The sequence below is a fragment of the Eubalaena glacialis genome, chromosome 13 (genome assembly GCF_028564815.1).
Source record: "Eubalaena glacialis isolate mEubGla1 chromosome 13, mEubGla1.1.hap2.+ XY, whole genome shotgun sequence".
NCBI lineage: Eukaryota > Metazoa > Chordata > Mammalia > Artiodactyla > Balaenidae > Eubalaena > Eubalaena glacialis.
In genome coordinates this window covers 57,397,033-57,414,089 of record NC_083728.1, presented here as the reverse complement: position 1 = coordinate 57,414,089, position 17,057 = coordinate 57,397,033, and the positions used below count along the sequence as shown (strand labels likewise).

Sequence of the window (17,057 nt, the reverse complement as noted above, 5' to 3'; positions counted from 1 at the left end):
GTCTGGGGTGGCGGCCGCCGCCTGGGATGGGTGCGCTGGGGCTCACCCTCCGTGCTGGCTGGCCAGGCCGCGTGCCTGCAATCTCGCTGCCGGGCAATCGCAGCTGGAAAATGCGGCTCACGTCCTTTCTTCCCAGAACACCTCGTTCTTTATGGCTTGGCAGCTGTCTCTGCCGAAGGGCCCGGTGGTACCCAGCCGCCCGTGCCAGGGAGGGGGCTATGTTTGGGGGCCACAGTGGGCAGGGCTCTTTCTCCCTCTGAGGTGCCCATGGGCCCAGGCCTGGCAAAGTGTGTCCCCAGTTCTAGCAGGCCTGGAGTCCACTCTGGGATCCTGTGGGGCTGCCCTGGAAAGGGCTCTGCCCTGAGGCGGGGCAGAAGCCAGCCTTGCCTTTTGGCTGAGGCGAGGAATGAGGGCCAGTGCTCTGGGCAAGGCTAAAAGCACCTGGGGCCTCCAGATCCTGCACCTCTAAACTGAGCCCCGTAGCCCAGTGGCCGTGCCCAGCGGCCGACTGGGTGACGGGATTGCTGGCCACGCTGGATGATGCTTCTGCCCCTGGAATTTTGGAGGCCATGTGCCGGCTCCCAGGCCAGGATGGGGACAGCCCCGGCTACCTTTCTCCCACACTGTGCGGACTCTCGGGAGTGACCACAGGGTGAGGAGGGCAGCCTCCTGGAGCCTCAGCATTTCCATCTGTAGAAGGGGTCAGCGCAGCCCCTGCCCTGGCTGGCTGTGACGGGCCAGAGTGCAGAGGGACATCCCAGCTGAAGGCAGCACCTGGGTGCCAGCGTCCCTGGGTACTGGTCCTTTTCCTCCCCTTGCCCTGAAGAGTGGCCCCAAATCCCCAGCTGCAGGTGGAGGGGCAAGCTGGGCCCTCTCCTGGGAGGGTCCCCTCTTTCTCAGCCCCTTGCCACCCCCCCACCCCGGTCTTATTAATGCCCTGACGGTGGCTGCCTCTTTGTAGGCTCATCTGGGAAGGCCCCTCTTCGGGGCTCCCTTCCTTGTCCCGGCCTGTGGTTCCAGGGGGTTCCTGGGCAGGGGATGTCACCACACCAGACGCCTGTGTCTCATCCTGGTGACGATTCAGTTGTGGGATGACCACGCCTGGTGAGGGAGCCCATAACATGCTCAGGGAAACACAGGCCACCTCCTATTCCGACGCCCTGGGACAAGGCGCCAGGGGGCTCTCGCAGGCCTTTCCCTGTCTTTGAGGTCCAGACCCCCCTTCTCTGGGCCCTAGTTTGGCGCCAGATGGGGGTGGGTGGCTCGGGCTGGCCCCTCCATGCCCCTTGTGCCAAGAGCCTGCCCCCTGCCCACCCCTGCAGCTCACCCTCTCCGCATGTTTTTCTTCAGATCAGTTCTCTCTCCAAAACTTGAATTCATTAATTTAAACATCATCATTTCCGCCCCTGGAAGCCAACCTCTCTCACCATAAATAGAAGGGAATGAAGACAGAGTGAGGTTACTAGACTCAAACTGACCCACCCCGTCCCGCTGCCAAAAGGAGCCGTTACCGCGGCGTCGAGTGGGGGCACTGGGAGCCGAGCGTGTGGGTGGGGTCTGGACCAGCCTGTGGGGTCCCAGGGCGCCGGGACCAGCCTGTGACCTCTCATCCCTTCTGCCTCAACCTGGCTCCTGAGGGGATGTGTTGGGGGTCCCCCGTGGCTGGGCTGAGGGAAGCCTGTTTCCCCGGAGCCCTGGGGCCTCCATGGAGAGGACAGGGCAGCTGAGGCTGCATTTCTGGAAGCCCAGCGAGAGCGGGAAGCAGGAGCCCTGGGCCTCGGATGGGGAGTGGGGGGCCTTCTCCTGCCGCAGCTCTGTCCTGTCCTGCCAGAGGGAGGAGGCAGCTGCTGGCTCGGGCAGAGTGGTTATGTAACATCTGCAGGCGGCCCCTCCGGAGCCCATTCCCCCCCAAGCCCTGTTTCCAGCGTGGCGGCCAGCGCCGGGTGGGGTGCTGGGCTGGGGCCTGGTGCTCGCCTCCACTGCTGACCACATGCGTCTGGAATGTGCAGATGTTTCCTTGGGGGCTCCGGCTGGCCCCCAGACCTCGCCTGGCATCTGGACTGGGGAGTAGGCACCCTGGCCACTCCTCTGCCTTGACAGAGAAGGAAACTGAGGCTGCTTGGGGCTGCAGGGCGGGGTCCTGGCTTATCTGTGGCCTCCGTTTCCTCAGCTCTAGGAGGCACTGCCCTTGGAGCCACCCAGGGCTCAAAAACGATCCTCTCCTTGGCCTCCACCTTACACACCTCTTCCCACTCAGCTTTATCTAACAGCCCCCTCCCCACCTCTCCCTGCTGGGCCCTGAGACACCCTTCCCTGCCCCTCTGCGAGAACTAGGATGTGAGCAGGGGCTGGATGCAGGGGCTGAGCCCTGTGTGGGGAGGACAGGGGGAGCCACCATTGTCCACAGGATGGGGGGCCCCTCAGCACCTTCCGCTGGACACCTCCAGCGTGGTGGTGGAAGCAGAGGTTCTCCCCCACCCCCAGCTCCTGCTCAGAATAGGAAAGATTGGAGCCAGAAGGACACACTCCCCCGGGAGGCTGGATGTCTGATTTGGAAGGCAGGGGGAGTTGGGGCAGCCCAGTGCCGGGGGCAGACTGGGCTCTCCAGTGACAGCTGGCCACTGTGGGAAGAGGAGAAGGAAGGCCCAGGTGTGGGGGCAGAACAGGGGTCTTCACTCCTCCCCCAACATACCTGTCTCGGGTCAGGAGAGAGAACAGGAGGGGATGGGCCAGGTATGAGAAAGCCCCCATCTCCATCCAGTGCTGTGGGCTAACCTGGTCCCTGGTGCCCAGGGAGGTGACACATGTCTTGTGCTGTTGTGGGTGTGTGCCTGTCCCCAGGTGGTGTGTGTGGTCCCCAGGTCACCCCTCCCCCTGAGCTGGCCTGACCTCTCCAGCCTTGGGGTCCCTGGAAGTTGGTGGCTTGGGCCTTGGAGGGGTCTGGGAGGGTCCACATGGCCAGAGGGTGGACCCTGCTTGGCCTAGGACCTCTTGGGTGCTGGCTCTCTTCCCAGTGGAGGCTGGCCGCTGTGGTGCTTAGCCAGCCTCTGCTGCTTCTGCCAGCTCTGCTGGGCTCCTTGCGCTCCTTTAGGTGGCTCCCTGGGCTTGCTGTGTTCCCCACTGCCCCACTTTGTAAGACGGAACCTGAGTGGGGGGCAGGGCGTCAGTGACTATGATGATGTCACCGGGGGGGGGGTGCAGTGGAAACCCGAGGGGCTGGGGGTGGGGGGGGCTGGCCCACAGCAGCCTTGGCATTCCCCCAGAACAGTGACGGCAAAAGCAGATGGAGAGACTTACCTGGTGGCGCAGAGGTTAAGAATCCGCCTGCCAATGCAGGGGATATGGGTTCGGGCCCTGGTCTGGGAAGATCCCACATGCTGCGGAGCAACTAAGCCCGTGTGCCACAACTACTGAGCCTGCGCTCTAGAGCCCGTGAGCCACAACTACTGAAGGCCACGTGCCTAGAGCCCATGCTCCGCAACAGGAGAAGCCACCGCAGTGAGATGCCCGTGCACCGCAACAAGGAGTTACCTCTGCTCGCCACAACTAGAGAAAGCCCGTGCACAGCAATGAAGACCCAACGCAGACAAAAATAAATAAATTAAAAAAATAAATTTATAAAAAAAAAAAAAAAGACTCCACCTGCTAATGCAGGGGACACGGGTTTGATCTCTGGTCCGGGAAGATCCCACATGCCGTGGAGCAACTAAGCCCGTGCGCCACAACTACTGACCCTACGCTTTAGAGCCCGCAAGCCACAACTACTGAGCCCATCTGCCACAACTACTGAAGCCTGTGCTCCTAGAGCCCATGCTCTGCAATAAGAGAAGCCACCATGATGGGAAGCCCGCGCGCTGCAACGAAGAGTAGCCCCGCTCACCGCAACTAGAGAAAGCCCACGCGCAGCAACGAAGACCCAACGCAGCCAAAGATAAATAAATTTATTTTTTAAAAAAAGCAGATGGAGATGTGGAAAAGTGGCTGTTCAGGGCCTTGAGGCTGGGTGAGGACTCCACCAGTGTCTGCCTCCAGAGCCCCTCCTCCAGTGTCCTCTCTGTCCCCCCCGCCACACTGTTACCCGTGGCACGCCCCTTACGGATGTTCCCAGGCAGCCCTGGCCTGTGGTGGTGCACCTGGCTTTTGTCCTGGTTCTGCCTTCAGGCTGCAGGAGCTTTGCCGGGCAGGGTCTTTCTCTGCACCGTGGGCCCTGACCAGGCCCAGGTGAGTCCTGGGGAGAAGGGGCTCCCTGGGGCTGGGAGCATGGGGAGCACGTGGCCAGCACCCATGACGGGGTGAGGCTGTCTTCGTCAGTCAGGGGGAAAGCCTCCCGGGGGCAGCTGGGCGATGCCAAGCTGGATAGAAGACTTAGCTGGGCCCAGGATGGCCAAGAGCCATGGGCCAGTAAGGCCAGGGACGATGGTGTCCTGCCAGGGTGGGCGCTGGCTGGGACACTGAGGTAGACCCGGCTCCCTCCTCCTGCCCTGGTTTTTCTGGCACCGCAGATGGCTCCCAGCAGCTGCCGCTAATGATGGATTTTCCAGAAAATGGGATGTGGAAAAACATTGTAGGGATTTTCCTTCTTTCCTCTTCTGCTTGAGGCCCTGGCTGGGGAGCTGTCCCTGGTGCCCCTGGTGGGTGTCTCATGCCTGCACTCACCCTTGTGTCCCACTGTCCTCCAGTCCCCGTCTCTGGATCATCTGCCTAGGGCTTTTGCTTCTGGGCCCCTGCAGCCCGGCTTCTCAGAGGCACGGATTCCACAGCTGTCCTCCCTTTAGCCTCAGAGGAGCCCCTGCTTGAGTCTAACTGAAGTTTCTCATGGCACAGCCGTCCCCACTTGGGGCGTTGTACTTGACATTGGGTGGAGTCTGTCTGCCTTTCCCTGGTCTCCTGGCCTGCCTCACCCAACCCCGGGGATGGTGTGGATGCCCCAGCAGCCCACCTCTGGGCACACATGCTCGTGTGCAGTGGTAGAGGGCCTTGGCCTGTACTGGGAGACACCATGTGTGTGTGTCTCTCTCTCTTATTTTTTTTTTAAAGCAGATGAGACTGTCCCAAATTGTTTATTAGGTAGGAGTTTTACAAGCATTGCTTCCGTTAGCGGTATCAGCAGTGCTGGAGAGCATTGCGCCTTCTCCAGGCTGCACGGCGAGAGCCCCACCGTGCTTTGGTGATCTGCTGGGTGTCAGGATTCCTTCTTGTAGCTTTATGGAACGGATCAATGAGGATAAACTCAAAGAATTTGTATGTGGAATCTTCGCCAACCGTTAAGAATCCAGGGCTCTGCGGCCGTGCATTGGCATCCTGCTCGCTCCTCAGCAACAGACTGAAGGCTTTGAGCGAACTTCAGCGGCTTAACACAGTGATGCGCAGGTGCCATGGGCTCCCTTAGGCCTGGGCGGCTGCAGCTGCCATGCCACACGCAAATCCCGTGTCTCCCATATCCTGCTGGGCCTGGTCTCCCAGTCTGTGCGCTGGATCGGCCGGCTGGGGTTGGGGGGGGGGCTGCTGTGGAGGGCACGGTGCACCCCGGAGGAAGGCCGACTGCTGCCTCCCCCACTGCTCTTGGCTTGCTTGTGAGCACCCAGCTTGGCTTACCCAGTGGCACCGCCAGATGGAAGGGGGAAGCTAGGCTCCGTTGTGAGGGGCAGAGGTGACCCTGCCAGAGGGTCCCGTCACTATGTCCCCTGACCCCCAAGGGCCTCTCTGCTCCTGGAGTTCCTGGGACCCATGCTCTGGGCGTGGGCTCCCTGTCGCGCAGCCCTTGGGGGAAGGGATCTGCGTGCGCGCGCGCACACCCGCCAGTATCCAGATGGGAAACCCAGCTGCTCAGTGAGGTTGTCCGGGGCGCCTGGCTCGGGCGAGTAGGGGCGGGGCTCCGGCCCTGAGCCCACTGTCAGTGGACAGTGCCGCTTCTTGGAGTGGAGGAGGCCTTGCTGCCCTGACCTCCCCGGTTGGTGTGGGTGCTGGCCCCCCTTGCCCAGCCCCTCGCCGTCTGCTCCCCTCTGAAGCCCCTGCTCTAGGTCCCGATGGGCATCCTGTCTGCCCCCGCCTGCACCAACTTTCTCCTGCTTGAAGAGCAGAATGAAAGTGTGGGAAATGGAGGGGCCTGCCTGCTCTCAGGAGTGGGGTTATTACCGTGCACCCCTCCAGCGCTTTCTTTAGTTGAGTTTGAACAGTCATGGGGAGCGGGGGGACTGCATCTTGCAGCTGCGTTTCTCCTGCCTCTGTGGCTAAGCGGGGGTGTGAGCCACACCTGCTGACCAGCTCCTGTCACATCTCATGGGCGAGGGGAAAGACGGCTGTGCCTCGGGGCGTGCATGTGGCTGTGCTGGTGCCCAAAGCAGTCGGACTCTCAGGGCATGCGGCATTACTGGGTGGCACCCACACTGCCGTTTTGCGCTTGTTGCCGGGATAGAGCCTTTGCCAAATCAGGTGTCCCCCCAGCCTGCACAGTCAGGCCACTGGTCAGAGCAGCGGTGGGGCTGCAGGTCCTCTGGGCTGAAGCCTCCGTCCCCATCTGGTCCCAGCAGGAGCTCCAGCCCCAGCCCTGACCCTGTGGGACCCCCGTCCAGTCTCAGAGGTCCCGCTGCTGGGAGGACCCTGCCCCTTGCAGCTATGTAGCTCTTTTGACTGTGCCTGAGGTTCTACTCACAGCCCCTCTTGAGGAAGCCTCCGATTCAGGGGAGAACTTTGGTCTTGCCCACCTTTGCCCACCTACTGCCTGTACCCTCCTGCTTGAGGCCTTATGATTTGGAGGCTGCCTGTGGCCTGCTGCCTCCCCAGGCAGGCTGCAGCCAGCATCAGCTGAGCACGTCATGTCCACATGCTGTCCGCTCAGCGCCAAGTCTCCCGATGGCTGCCCCCTATGCAGAGGGAGAGACCGGGCTCCCAGGGGTTAGCTGAGTGCGTCCACCGTCCCCCTTTCCTCACCCCCTTGGTGGGGGCCAGAGGGGGACAGGAGACCCTTTGGGCCTGGCTTCCCTCATGTCACCTGCAGGCAGGTGGTGCCCTTCCAGAAGTCCCCCAGGTGGCCACCTGGCTGTGTTGGAAGCCAGATCATGTGAGCAGCCCAACTGAGAACTGGCCCCCAGCCCTTGGCCCCCAGCCAGTATTTGGGTATAGGTGGCCATGAGGCCCCATGTGGATAGCAGGTCCCCAGGAAGGAGCAGTGGTCAGGGGCTGGGGTGGGGGCCATTTCCTGAGCCTCATTCCGGAAGTGGTCCTGGACATTGAGCCAGGCAGAGGTATCATACCAGGCATCCCAGCACCACCCCTGGGCATGGTCTTGGGGTCTGGGCTGGCACTCAGGCCCCTGGCTTCCAGGAGGGCCTTGTCTTCACACCAGCCAATTCTTATTAAGTTCTTGCTGTATGTGGTGCAGCTGGAGAGAGCAAAACCCATTCCAGAGGGTGGCTGATGGAGCTGGGCTTCAGGAAACCCCTCAGGCTGCCACGGGAGCTTGGATTAGAGGGACTGTGAAGGCTGGGCGGGTGCCCGGGGATGGGGGTCTGGACCAGGCTGTGGCTCGGGTAGGGTGGGGGAGTCTGAATGTTTTAGGAGCTGGGTTGACAGGACCTGGAGACAGATAGGCCTGGAGGAGGCATTGACAGACCTTTGGCCTGTGTATGACTGGGTGGTCATCAATGGGAAGGGCAGGCCTGGTGAGAGGCATTCTGGGGACATCAGAGAGCCAGAGTGACACCTGGAAGGGCAGAAGCTCCACGGGTGGGAGGCCCAGGCCTCGTCAGTTTGGAGACGATGGCGGGAGGTATAGACCTGTGGGAGCACAGGGAGGCCTGCGGGGAGCGGCGACTGGAGGTGTCCACTGAGTCAGGCTGGTCCGGGGTCCCTGCCCAGGAGGTGGACGAGCCGGGCGACTGGCCTCCACCTCTATGCCAGGCGGGGAGGTGGAATTGTTGGCTAGAGAGTGTATCCTGGGGTCATGTCATTGGAGTGTAGTCACTGGTGTGTCACCACCAAGTCACCTGCATTGGGGGTGATGGTAGACAAAAAGTGCTGTTGTGCTGTTTTCATTGGTCTTTCTCCAGTTGTTATGAGACTGGATGTTTTTCTGTGTATCTGTGACATTTGTATATCTTTCGTTAATCTTGCCTATTCTCATCTTTGGCCTTTTTTTTTCCCCTGGAGTAGCTTGCTTTCTTTATGGTTTGTTAACAGCATATGTGGAAGGGGGATTATGGGCCTTTAATCCATCATCTAAATTGCTAGTGCTTTTCCCAGCTTGTAGTTTGTTTTCTGATTTTATGATATTTTGTGTGGAAGTTGCATATTTTTGTGCAGTTGGATCTTTCGGCTTTTGATGTTTTATTTCTGCTCATAGTTTCATGCTTTGAGAACCCGTGACTCTTCTCCCGTGTCTTGCACCATGTTCGGTTCTCTGATATGGTTCTGTTGACCTTGAGGGCCTGGGATTATGGAGATCCAGCTCTAACGCTGGTGCCCAGACCCCAGAGACTTAGCACAGGCTGTCAGTACTGCTCTGCTATGGGGTCGTCCACCAGAGCCCCCTTCCCGTTTGTGTGGTCTGTGCCACATTCCCCCCACCCTCCAGCTGGTAGCAGCTGGGCCCCTGGCCCTGGAAACCCCTGGGCTGCTTTGTGTGCTCTGAACCGTGTGTGGAGGGGTGAAGCCTGCCCTCCATGGTGCAGTCCTGCTGGGCGAGGGGGCAGGGGGTGGGAGGGAAAGGGGCAGGGCATGGATGGAGTGCTGAGGGGCCAGCTCTCTCCAGCCTCGGGCTCTCCAGATGAGAGTTCATTCAGGTCTTCCACCTCTGGCCCTGGGAAGAGGGAGCTCAGAGGGTGGGAGGCTGCAGCTGGAGAGCGTCTGAGGTGGGCCCGGGTGGACTTTGTGCCCTGCCTTGGGCCCCAGCACTGACCTGCAGCTGCTTTGCTCTCTAGAGACGTCTCCCACAACCTGCTCCAGGCGCTGGACGTCGGGCTTCTGGCGAACCTCTCGGCGCTGACGGAGCTGTGAGTGTCCCCTCCAGGGCCGCTGCGGGATTCCACACAGTGGGCAGGTGGCGGCTGCCTGTCACTGTTGCGGTTAAGGGGGCTCGTGTCAGACCATGTCGAATCTCTCCTTTCTTCCAGGGACATAAGCAACAACAAGATTTCTACATTAGAAGAAGGAATATTTGCTAATTTATTTAATTTAAGTGAAATGTAAGTTTTGTTGGTTTTGGTGGCTGTTGGCAGCTGGGCCCATGGCCCCCACACCTGCCCTCTGAGCCTGCCCCGCCCCCTGCAGAAACCTGAGCGGGAACCCGCTGGAGTGTGACTGTGGTCTGGCCTGGCTGCCGCGCTGGGCAGAGGAGCAGCAGGTCCGCGTGGTGCGGCCCGAGGCGGCCACGTGCGCTGGGCCCGGCCCCCTGGCTGGCCGGTCCCTCCTCAGCGGCCCCCTGTTGGACAGCGGCTGTGGTGAGTGTGGGTGGGCGGGACACACTTGGTCCCTCCCTGCCTGCCAGCTTTGGCCAAGCAGCCGGCGGGAACCCTGCCGGTTTTCAGGGGTCTCCAGCCTAGGGTGGCAGATGGGGATCGGGGAACAGCTGCATGAGAGAAATAATTACAGGGGCTGAGACAGACTGACTGGGGGAGGGGTCAGGGAGGCCCTCTGGACCAGGGGACCATGCGGTCGGGAGGCGGGGAGACCAGCCTGGGGGTGGGGGTGAGTGCCACACAGCCGTTGGAGGGTCGGAGATGATGTGATCTGGGGTGTAGAATGGGGTGGGGTGCACCCTCGGGACCAGCCTGCCTGCCCCTTCCAGGTGAGGAGTACGTCGCCTGTGTCCCTGACGACAGCTCGGGCGCCGTGGCGCTGGTGGCTTTCTCAGCTGCCCAAGAGGGCCCGCTGGCCCCTGAGGCCTGTAGCGCCTTCTGCTTCGCGGCTGGCCAGGGCCTTGCGGCTCTCTCAGAGCAGGGCAGGTGCCTGTGCGGGTTGGCCCGGCCTCCCAATGCCTCTTCGGCCTGCCTACCCTCCTGCTCCAGCCCCCCACTGCCCCCCGCCCCCACCTGCCGGGGACCCACCCTCCTCCAGAACATCTTCCCTGCCTCCCCAGGGGCTGCCCTGGTGGGGCCCCAAGGACCTCTGGCCTCTGGCCAGCCCGCCGCCTTCCACGTCACTGCCTCACTGCCAGTCAGCTCCACGCGCTGGGACTTCGGCGACGGCTCCCCTGAGGTGGATGTTGCTGGCCCGGATGCCACTCACCACTATGTGCTGCCTGGGCGCTATCCCGTGACTGCCGTGCTGGCCCTGGGGGTCGGCTCTGCTCGGCTCTGGGCAGAGGTGCGGGTGGAGGCGGCCCCCATAGCCCTGGAGCTCATGTGTCTGGCCTCTGTGCATAGCGACGAGACCCTGAAGCTCGGCATTCGAAACCGTGGCGGCTCCGGCCTCGAGGCCACCTACAGCATCGTGGCCCTGGGCGAGGAGCCAGCCCGAGGTGGGGCCACCCCGCCCCTGGGCCTGAGTCGGGGTGGGTGGGGCAGCCCTGGTTGGGCACACATCGATGCCCCGTCTCTCTGCCCTCTGACCCCCCAGTGGTGCATCCGCTCTGCCCCTCGGACACTGAGATCTTCCCTGGTAACGGACGCTGCTACCGCCTGGTGGTGGAGAAGGCGGCCTGGTTGCAGGCGCAGGAGCAGTGCCGGGCCTGGGCCGGGGCCGCCCTGGCCATGGTGGACAGTCCTGCCGTCCAGCACTTCCTGGTCTCCCGCGTCACCAGGTGCCTGCCCAAATGCTGCTGGTCCTCGGAGAGGCTGGGAGGTGGGGGGGAGGTCCCCAGAATGCTGGGGTGGGGATGGAGCATGAGCACACTGGGGTATCTGGAGGTGCTGTGTCCGGCCAGCCAGCCTGGCTCTGGGGATGAGGAGCCATGTTGTGCCCGTGGGTGGCCGTTCCTATCAGCTCTCCCGGCACAGATGTGGACACAGGGGTGCCCACTGTGGGAGGTGCACCCCCGGCCCTGTATCCTGCCCCCACTGTCCCATGCTGGGCCCCTCCTGGCAGGGACAGGGGAGGTTCTGGTGTGACCACGGCGGCTGCGCTTCCTCCTGCTCCTCATGCTGCTCCCCCCCGAGTGGTCACTGCTGCCAAGCGCTGCCCACGCACGAGGAGCCTCTTGGACGCTGTGGCTGCCCAGGCCTGTGGGGGCGTGTGCTCTGTAGTGGTCACCATAGGTGGCCCTGTCTGGTCTCTAGTCAGCCCTCAGCACCTGCCGTGGCTGGGAGGCGGGATGGGGTGGAGGCTGGCCCCCCTCCTCTCCCAGGGTCCCTGTGTGGGAAGGGGCTGATTGGACTGTGGGTCACCCTGGACTTCCCGAGGGGAAATCGAGGCCCAAAGCAGTCAAAGCCCTTGCCCAAGGTCACTTGGTTCGCAGGTAGTAATGCAGCCCCAGCACCCAGCTCTGACCACAGCACCTCAGCCACCCCTGCTGCCTGTCCCTCTGTCTGACCCTGTCCCAATATTTGTCCCTGTCCTTGTATCTACAAGCTCTGCCTCCAGGAGGGTCTCTCTGCCCTGGCAGAGCTGTGGGGAGTAGCCTGTTTGGGGGCTGATATGTGGGTGTCTTGGTCCCCAAATGCCACACCTGGAGCCTCACCTCCGGACACACACAAGTGTGCGTGGCCCTGGGCCAGAGTGAGGTGGAGCCCCATGAGTGTCTCAGCTGGGCCCCTGGCCCCATCGGATGGGTGATTGGGTGGGCATTGGTGTGGGCCTTGCTTGCCAAGTCATGTCTGAGCCTCAGTTTCCCCATTTGGAAAGTGGGGACAGAGGCAGAGCCTGCCTGACAGGCTGCTCTGAGGAGGGTGCCCCCAGAGAGAGGGCAGAGGGAGGGGTGCTTGTCTCCGGGGAGCCCCCGAGCGCCTGCCCTTCCCTCTGTCTGCCTGCAGGAGCCTGGACGTGTGGATCGGCTTCTCAGCTGTGGAGGGGGTAGAGGTGGGCCCAGCGCCGCAGGGTGAGGCCTTCAGCCTGGAGAGCTGCCAGAACTGGCTGCCGGGGGAGCCACACCCGGCCACAGCTGAGCGCTGCGTGCGGCTCGGGCCTGCTGGGCAGTGCAACACGGACCTGTGCTCGGCACCGCACAGTTACGTCTGTGAGCTGCGGCCTGGAGGTGCGCTGGGGCCCCTGGGAGGCTGGGGAGCACCTGGTGCCCTGGCCCAGGACACCCCTCCTCCAAAGCATACAGGGTCCCCTGGCCACCCCGGGAGCTCCTCCCATCCTGGCCAGGACAGCTGCCCCTGGCACCCCAGTTCATTCCTTAGCTGTTCAGTGTTCGTTAGCTGTTGGCTGAGTGTCTACTGTCCCGGACTGAGCCCACACTGGACAAAACAGGTGGAGGGAGCCAGGGGCTACTGCCAGGTGGCTCAGTCCCAGGTCTGGCCCCACCCTGGGCCCCCAACACACTCCTCCTCGGCCTGGGAACAGCACCTCATTGCACACTTGCACCCCAGGCCCTGTGTGGGACGCAGAGAACTTCCTCGTGGGAGCACCCAGTGGGGACCTGCAGGGGCCCCTGAGCCCCCTGGTGCAGCAGGAGGTCCTCTCAGCCCCCCGGGAGCCCGTTGAGGTAGGCTGGCCTTCCAGGCTTCTTGCCCTGGCTGTTTCAGTTCCCTTTAAAAAACAAGAAGCCTTTTTTCTGGGCCTTATTAACATTCTGTGTCCAGTAGAGTCAGTGCAGAGGGGAGTAGCACCCAGGCCTGGCATCGGGAGAGCCCTGAACGCTCCTGAGCCTTTTCTCTCGGTGCTTGGGGATTTTTTAGAAATGAAGGTACAATTCCTGTTGCTCACAGATGGTTTTGACCTGATTTTTTTCTCCTGAGTGACATTGTCTCCCACTGTGTGAAATGAGGCCAGTGGGGGCCTCTTGAAGGCCCGTCTGGTGGCTCCTCCCCTCTGACCTGGTGGGTGTTTGGGCATCGGGGTGGGGCCGGCTGAGGGCCGGGGTTGGTGGAGCTGAGTGGCCCCCCTGCCCTGGCAGGTGATGGTGTTTCCTGGCTTGAGCCCGAGCCGCGAAGCCTTCCTCACTGCTGCCGAGTTCGGGACCCCGGAGCTCAGCGGGCCTGCCCAGCTGCGGCTGCAGGTGTATCGGGCCATGCGAGGAACAGGTGGGACTCCATCCTGGCAGTGGGACTTGGGGGGCTCGAGCGGCCTCTCTGCACTGTGGTGTCTGCTGGTCCCTTGCCCACTGGACTGGTCTCCAGCCTCAAGGTGGAGAGAGTGGGGTCCACAGAGATGCCAACTCATGCTGGGGATCCCAAGGATGGGTTTGGTGGGGAACTCGCTGGGGCTGGGGACTCTCCGGGGTCAGTCAGCTGGCCTGGTGTGGGGAGGGTTAGAGGAGTGATGGTGGGGGACGGGTACACTACCTGGCGAGACCTCATGTCGTAGCAGGGCGTCCTTATGATCTGTTAGCAAATTGGGGTACCTACACCCCTTCTTTCCTTGCAGGGGCCCCAGGAAACAGCAGCGAGCCCCAGAGTAGGTCCCTGGAAAACAGGACTGAGCCCATCCCTACATGCACACCAGAAGGACACCTGTGCCCCAGATCCAACATCTGCTTGCCTCTGGACGCCCCCTGCCACCTTCGGGCCTGTGCCAACGGATCCACATCAGGGCTGGGGCTCCCTGGGGTCTCCTATGCATTGTGGAAAGAGTTCCTCTTCTCTGTGCCTGCGGGCCCCCCCGCCCAGTACTCGGTGTGTATCACTGGCCTAGGTGCCTTCTGCCTCCCCGTCAAACACAAACAAAATGCAGATTGTTCTGCACAGCCCTCCAGGTCCCCAACCCACCCGCCTCCCGCCTCCCGCCTCCCGCCTCGGCAGTGCTCTCCTCCTCTGCCAACCGTGAGAAGCTCCCGCCCCAGGGCCTTTGCACTTGCCTTTTAAGGAGGACTCTTCCCCTCTCTGGGCAAGGCTGGCCAATGTCCAGAAGTCCCGCCCCTGTCTGGGGAAGCCCCACCCCTGCCTGCATCCTCTCTGCCCTGTGTGTTCCGTCTGTCCCCATCTTGAGTGCCTTGGGGACCCCTGTGAAGCCTGATGGTGTGTGAGTGAATGAGGAGTGTTGAGATCCCTGTAGGGGGTGACTCTGGGTTACCCTAGTGGGGTTCTGCCGCCCGCTGGAGCCCCTGGCCCGGTGCTGCCTATAGGTCCCTGACCCACTGTGAGGACCTGACACAGGCCCACCCCCCTCTCCTGTAGGTCACCTTCCACGGCCAGGACAGCCCCCTGCTCCCTGGTGACCTCATCAGCTTGCAGCACGATGCCGGACCAGGCGCCCTCCTGCGCTGCCCCCCGGCACTCGGCATCCCTGGCTCCGAGGCCCCGTACTTCTCCACCAACGTCTCAGCCTGGCTGGCCCACCTGCCTGCCCAGCTGGAGGCGGCCCCGGCTGGCCCTGCCTGCGCCCTGCAGCTGCTTGTTGCCACAGAGCGGCTCACACCTCTGCTGGGCCTGAGCCCCAACCCGGGGCTGCGGCGGCCGGGGCGCTATGAGGTCAGGGCCACAGTGGGCAACAGCGTGTCCAGGCACAACCTGTCCTGCAGCTTCAACGTGCTCTCCCCGGTGGCAGGGCTTCGGGCCATCTACCCAGCCCTCTACGACGGCCGCCTCTACATGCCCACCAACGGCTCGGCCTTGGTGCTCCAGGTGGACTCCGGTACCAACGCCACGGCCACGGCACGCTGGCCTGGGGGCAACGTCAGTGCGCCCTTTGAGGCTGCCTGCCCTGCCATTGTGGCTGCCCTGGTGCCCGGCTGTGCCCACGAGGCCAATAGCACCCTGTTCTCGGTGCTGGCGCTGCCCGGGCTCAGCGAGGGCGAGCACGATGTGGCAGTTGTGGTGGAGAACGGTGCTGGCCGGGCCAACCTCAGCCTGCGGGTGAAGGCTGAGGAGCCCATCCGCGGTCTCCGCGCCACGCCCAGCCCTGAGGCCCGTGTGCTGCAGGGCGTCCTGGTGGTGAGTGTGGGCCCCCCCCCCCGCCCCGCCCCGCCCCGCCCTGAGACAAGGTGCCTATGCAGAGGGCGGCCTCTCCCCAGCGAGGAGAGCACTTGGCCACCGAGGACAGTGGGCTCAGTGTCGGTTTCTGGGCAGGTCCTGTTCAGTGGCTCCTCAGATGTTTCGTTAATTCCTAAGTTACTGGGAAGTCACCTGTGAAACAGTTGCTCTGAAAATGCTTCTTTTTGCTCTCACATTTCCTGCACGAATTGTCGAGCTCTTCACCCACCTCTGACCTCGCTGATCCTGGGTGTGTTTTCGGGGCCCTGCTGTGTTCCCACCTGGCTAAAGTGAGCGCTTTTTGAGGTTGGGGTCTGATGCCACCCGGCCACTGTCGGTGCCACTCCGGGAGGGGCTGTCCCTGTCCCTCTCCTGGGAGTACCCACCTCGCATAAGGCAGCCACCAGTTCTGCAGCCTTAGCACAGGGGCTGTTGGGCAGTTGTGTCCCCTTCCCCGGGCTTCCCTGTTCACACCTGTTCTATCAGGTGACTCAGGTAAACATCCAGAACCATGAGGCCCATTGAGACTCACGTGCCTTCCCAAATGGCACTGTGCTGTCCAGCTACGGGGGCCTGAGCAGGAGCCCTGGGATGGGGGTGCACAGACTGAGGTAGGTTGGCTTCTTGTCACGGGTGTTGGGTTTACTTTACAGATGAGGAAACTGAGGTACAGAGAGGTCAGGATGTAACCAAGCCCAGGCTCAGCCCTGCACTGTGTGGCCTCTTTAGCCTAGAGGGAAGCCCCATAGGGAGCTATGTCCAGGCGGATAGACGTGGGTTGAGGGCACAGTTGTTCCCCCAAAGACCCTGGGCTGGGGCAGGGCCATGGCCAGCTGACGCTGTGCCCTTCTGCAGAGGTACAGCCCCGTGGTGGAGGCTGGCTCGGACGTGGTCTTCCGCTGGACCATTGATGACAAGCAGTCCCTGACCTTCCACAATGTGGTCTTCAACGTCATCTACCAGAGCGCTGCAGTCTTCAAGCTCTCGGTGGGCGGGGGGCGTGGGCACAGGGTGGAGAGTAGGGTGGGGGGGGGCGGGGGCGGGGGCGGGGGCTGGGCTGTCCGCTGCTCACCTGTGCCTTCTGTTCTGCTTTGCTCCCGAGGACCCCGTGGCAGCTGTGGGTGAGTGCGGGGAGGGGCTTTGTCCATGCTGCCCTGTGGCCGGCTGGTGGCCTGCTCACTGCCGCCTGTCCCCACAGCTGACGGCCTCCAACCATGTGAGCAACGTCACCGTGAACTACAACGTTACCGTCGAGCGGATGCACAGGATGCGGGGCCTGCGGGTGTCTGCGGTGCCGCCCGTGCTGCCCCCCAATGCCACGCTGGTGCTGGCGGCTGATGTGCTGGTGGACTCGGCCATGGAGGTGGCCTTTCTGTGAGTGTGCTGGGCCCCTGGGTGGGGCCCCAGCCTCCACCTCCTCATCTGTCAGGACGTGCTGGGTACATAGGACGTTGGGAGCGGCTGCGGGGCTGCAGCAGGGTGGGTGGTACCCTGAAAGGAGGTGCAAGGAAAGGGACTACAGCCGGGCCCTCCCCACCCCTCCCTCCTACCCCTCCCTCCTACCCCTCCCTCCTACCCCTCCCTCCTAGCCTGCTCACCGCCTGCTCACTGCCCTGGCAGGTGGTCCTTCGGGGATGGGGAGCAGGTGATCGGCCAGTTCAAGCCTCCATACAACGAGTCCTTCCAGGTCCCAGATCCCACAGTGGCCCAGGTGCTGGTGGAGCACAACATCACACACACCTACACTGTCCCAGGTAAGGGGCAGGCCTGCTGCCCTGCCAGCCTCCAGCTTGGGCGAGCCCTGCCCCGGGGACAGCCCCTCCCTGGGGGACAGCCCCCCTTGGTCCTGCCTCCCGGGATCCAGCCTGGGCTGATGGTGCAGGGCCCTCACTGGGGTGAAGAAGGGATGTCCAGGGTTGAAGGGTGGATTAGGCCTCTGAGACCCATGATTCAAGTCTGCCGGCCAGAAACCGGACCCTTCTATCCCCTCCTGACTCCTCCCCTGAGCCTTTTTTGGGGGAGAAGAGAAGGTTCCTTTTAGTCATTTTT

The 17,057-nt window shown here is 62.6% G+C and overlaps 1 protein-coding gene across 2 annotated transcripts in view; it reads left to right on the top strand.

Moving 5' to 3' along the window:
* Window positions 1-17,057, top strand: part of PKD1 (polycystin 1, transient receptor potential channel interacting) — a 48,097-nt gene that overhangs the window by 7,615 nt on the left and 23,425 nt on the right. For both annotated transcript variants that reach the window (XM_061209685.1, XM_061209684.1), the window contains exons 2-14: window positions 8,919-8,990; window positions 9,111-9,182; window positions 9,268-9,437; window positions 9,785-10,456; window positions 10,555-10,738; window positions 11,907-12,127; window positions 12,468-12,583; window positions 12,995-13,121; window positions 13,465-13,712; window positions 14,214-14,969; window positions 15,864-15,995; window positions 16,207-16,382; window positions 16,629-16,762. In XM_061209685.1, coding sequence (XP_061065668.1) covers window positions 8,919-8,990; window positions 9,111-9,182; window positions 9,268-9,437; window positions 9,785-10,456; window positions 10,555-10,738; window positions 11,907-12,127; window positions 12,468-12,583; window positions 12,995-13,121; window positions 13,465-13,712; window positions 14,214-14,969; window positions 15,864-15,995; window positions 16,207-16,382; window positions 16,629-16,762 — 3,080 coding nt within the window. The remainder of the gene's footprint in view (window positions 1-8,918; window positions 8,991-9,110; window positions 9,183-9,267; window positions 9,438-9,784; window positions 10,457-10,554; window positions 10,739-11,906; window positions 12,128-12,467; window positions 12,584-12,994; window positions 13,122-13,464; window positions 13,713-14,213; window positions 14,970-15,863; window positions 15,996-16,206; window positions 16,383-16,628; window positions 16,763-17,057) is intronic.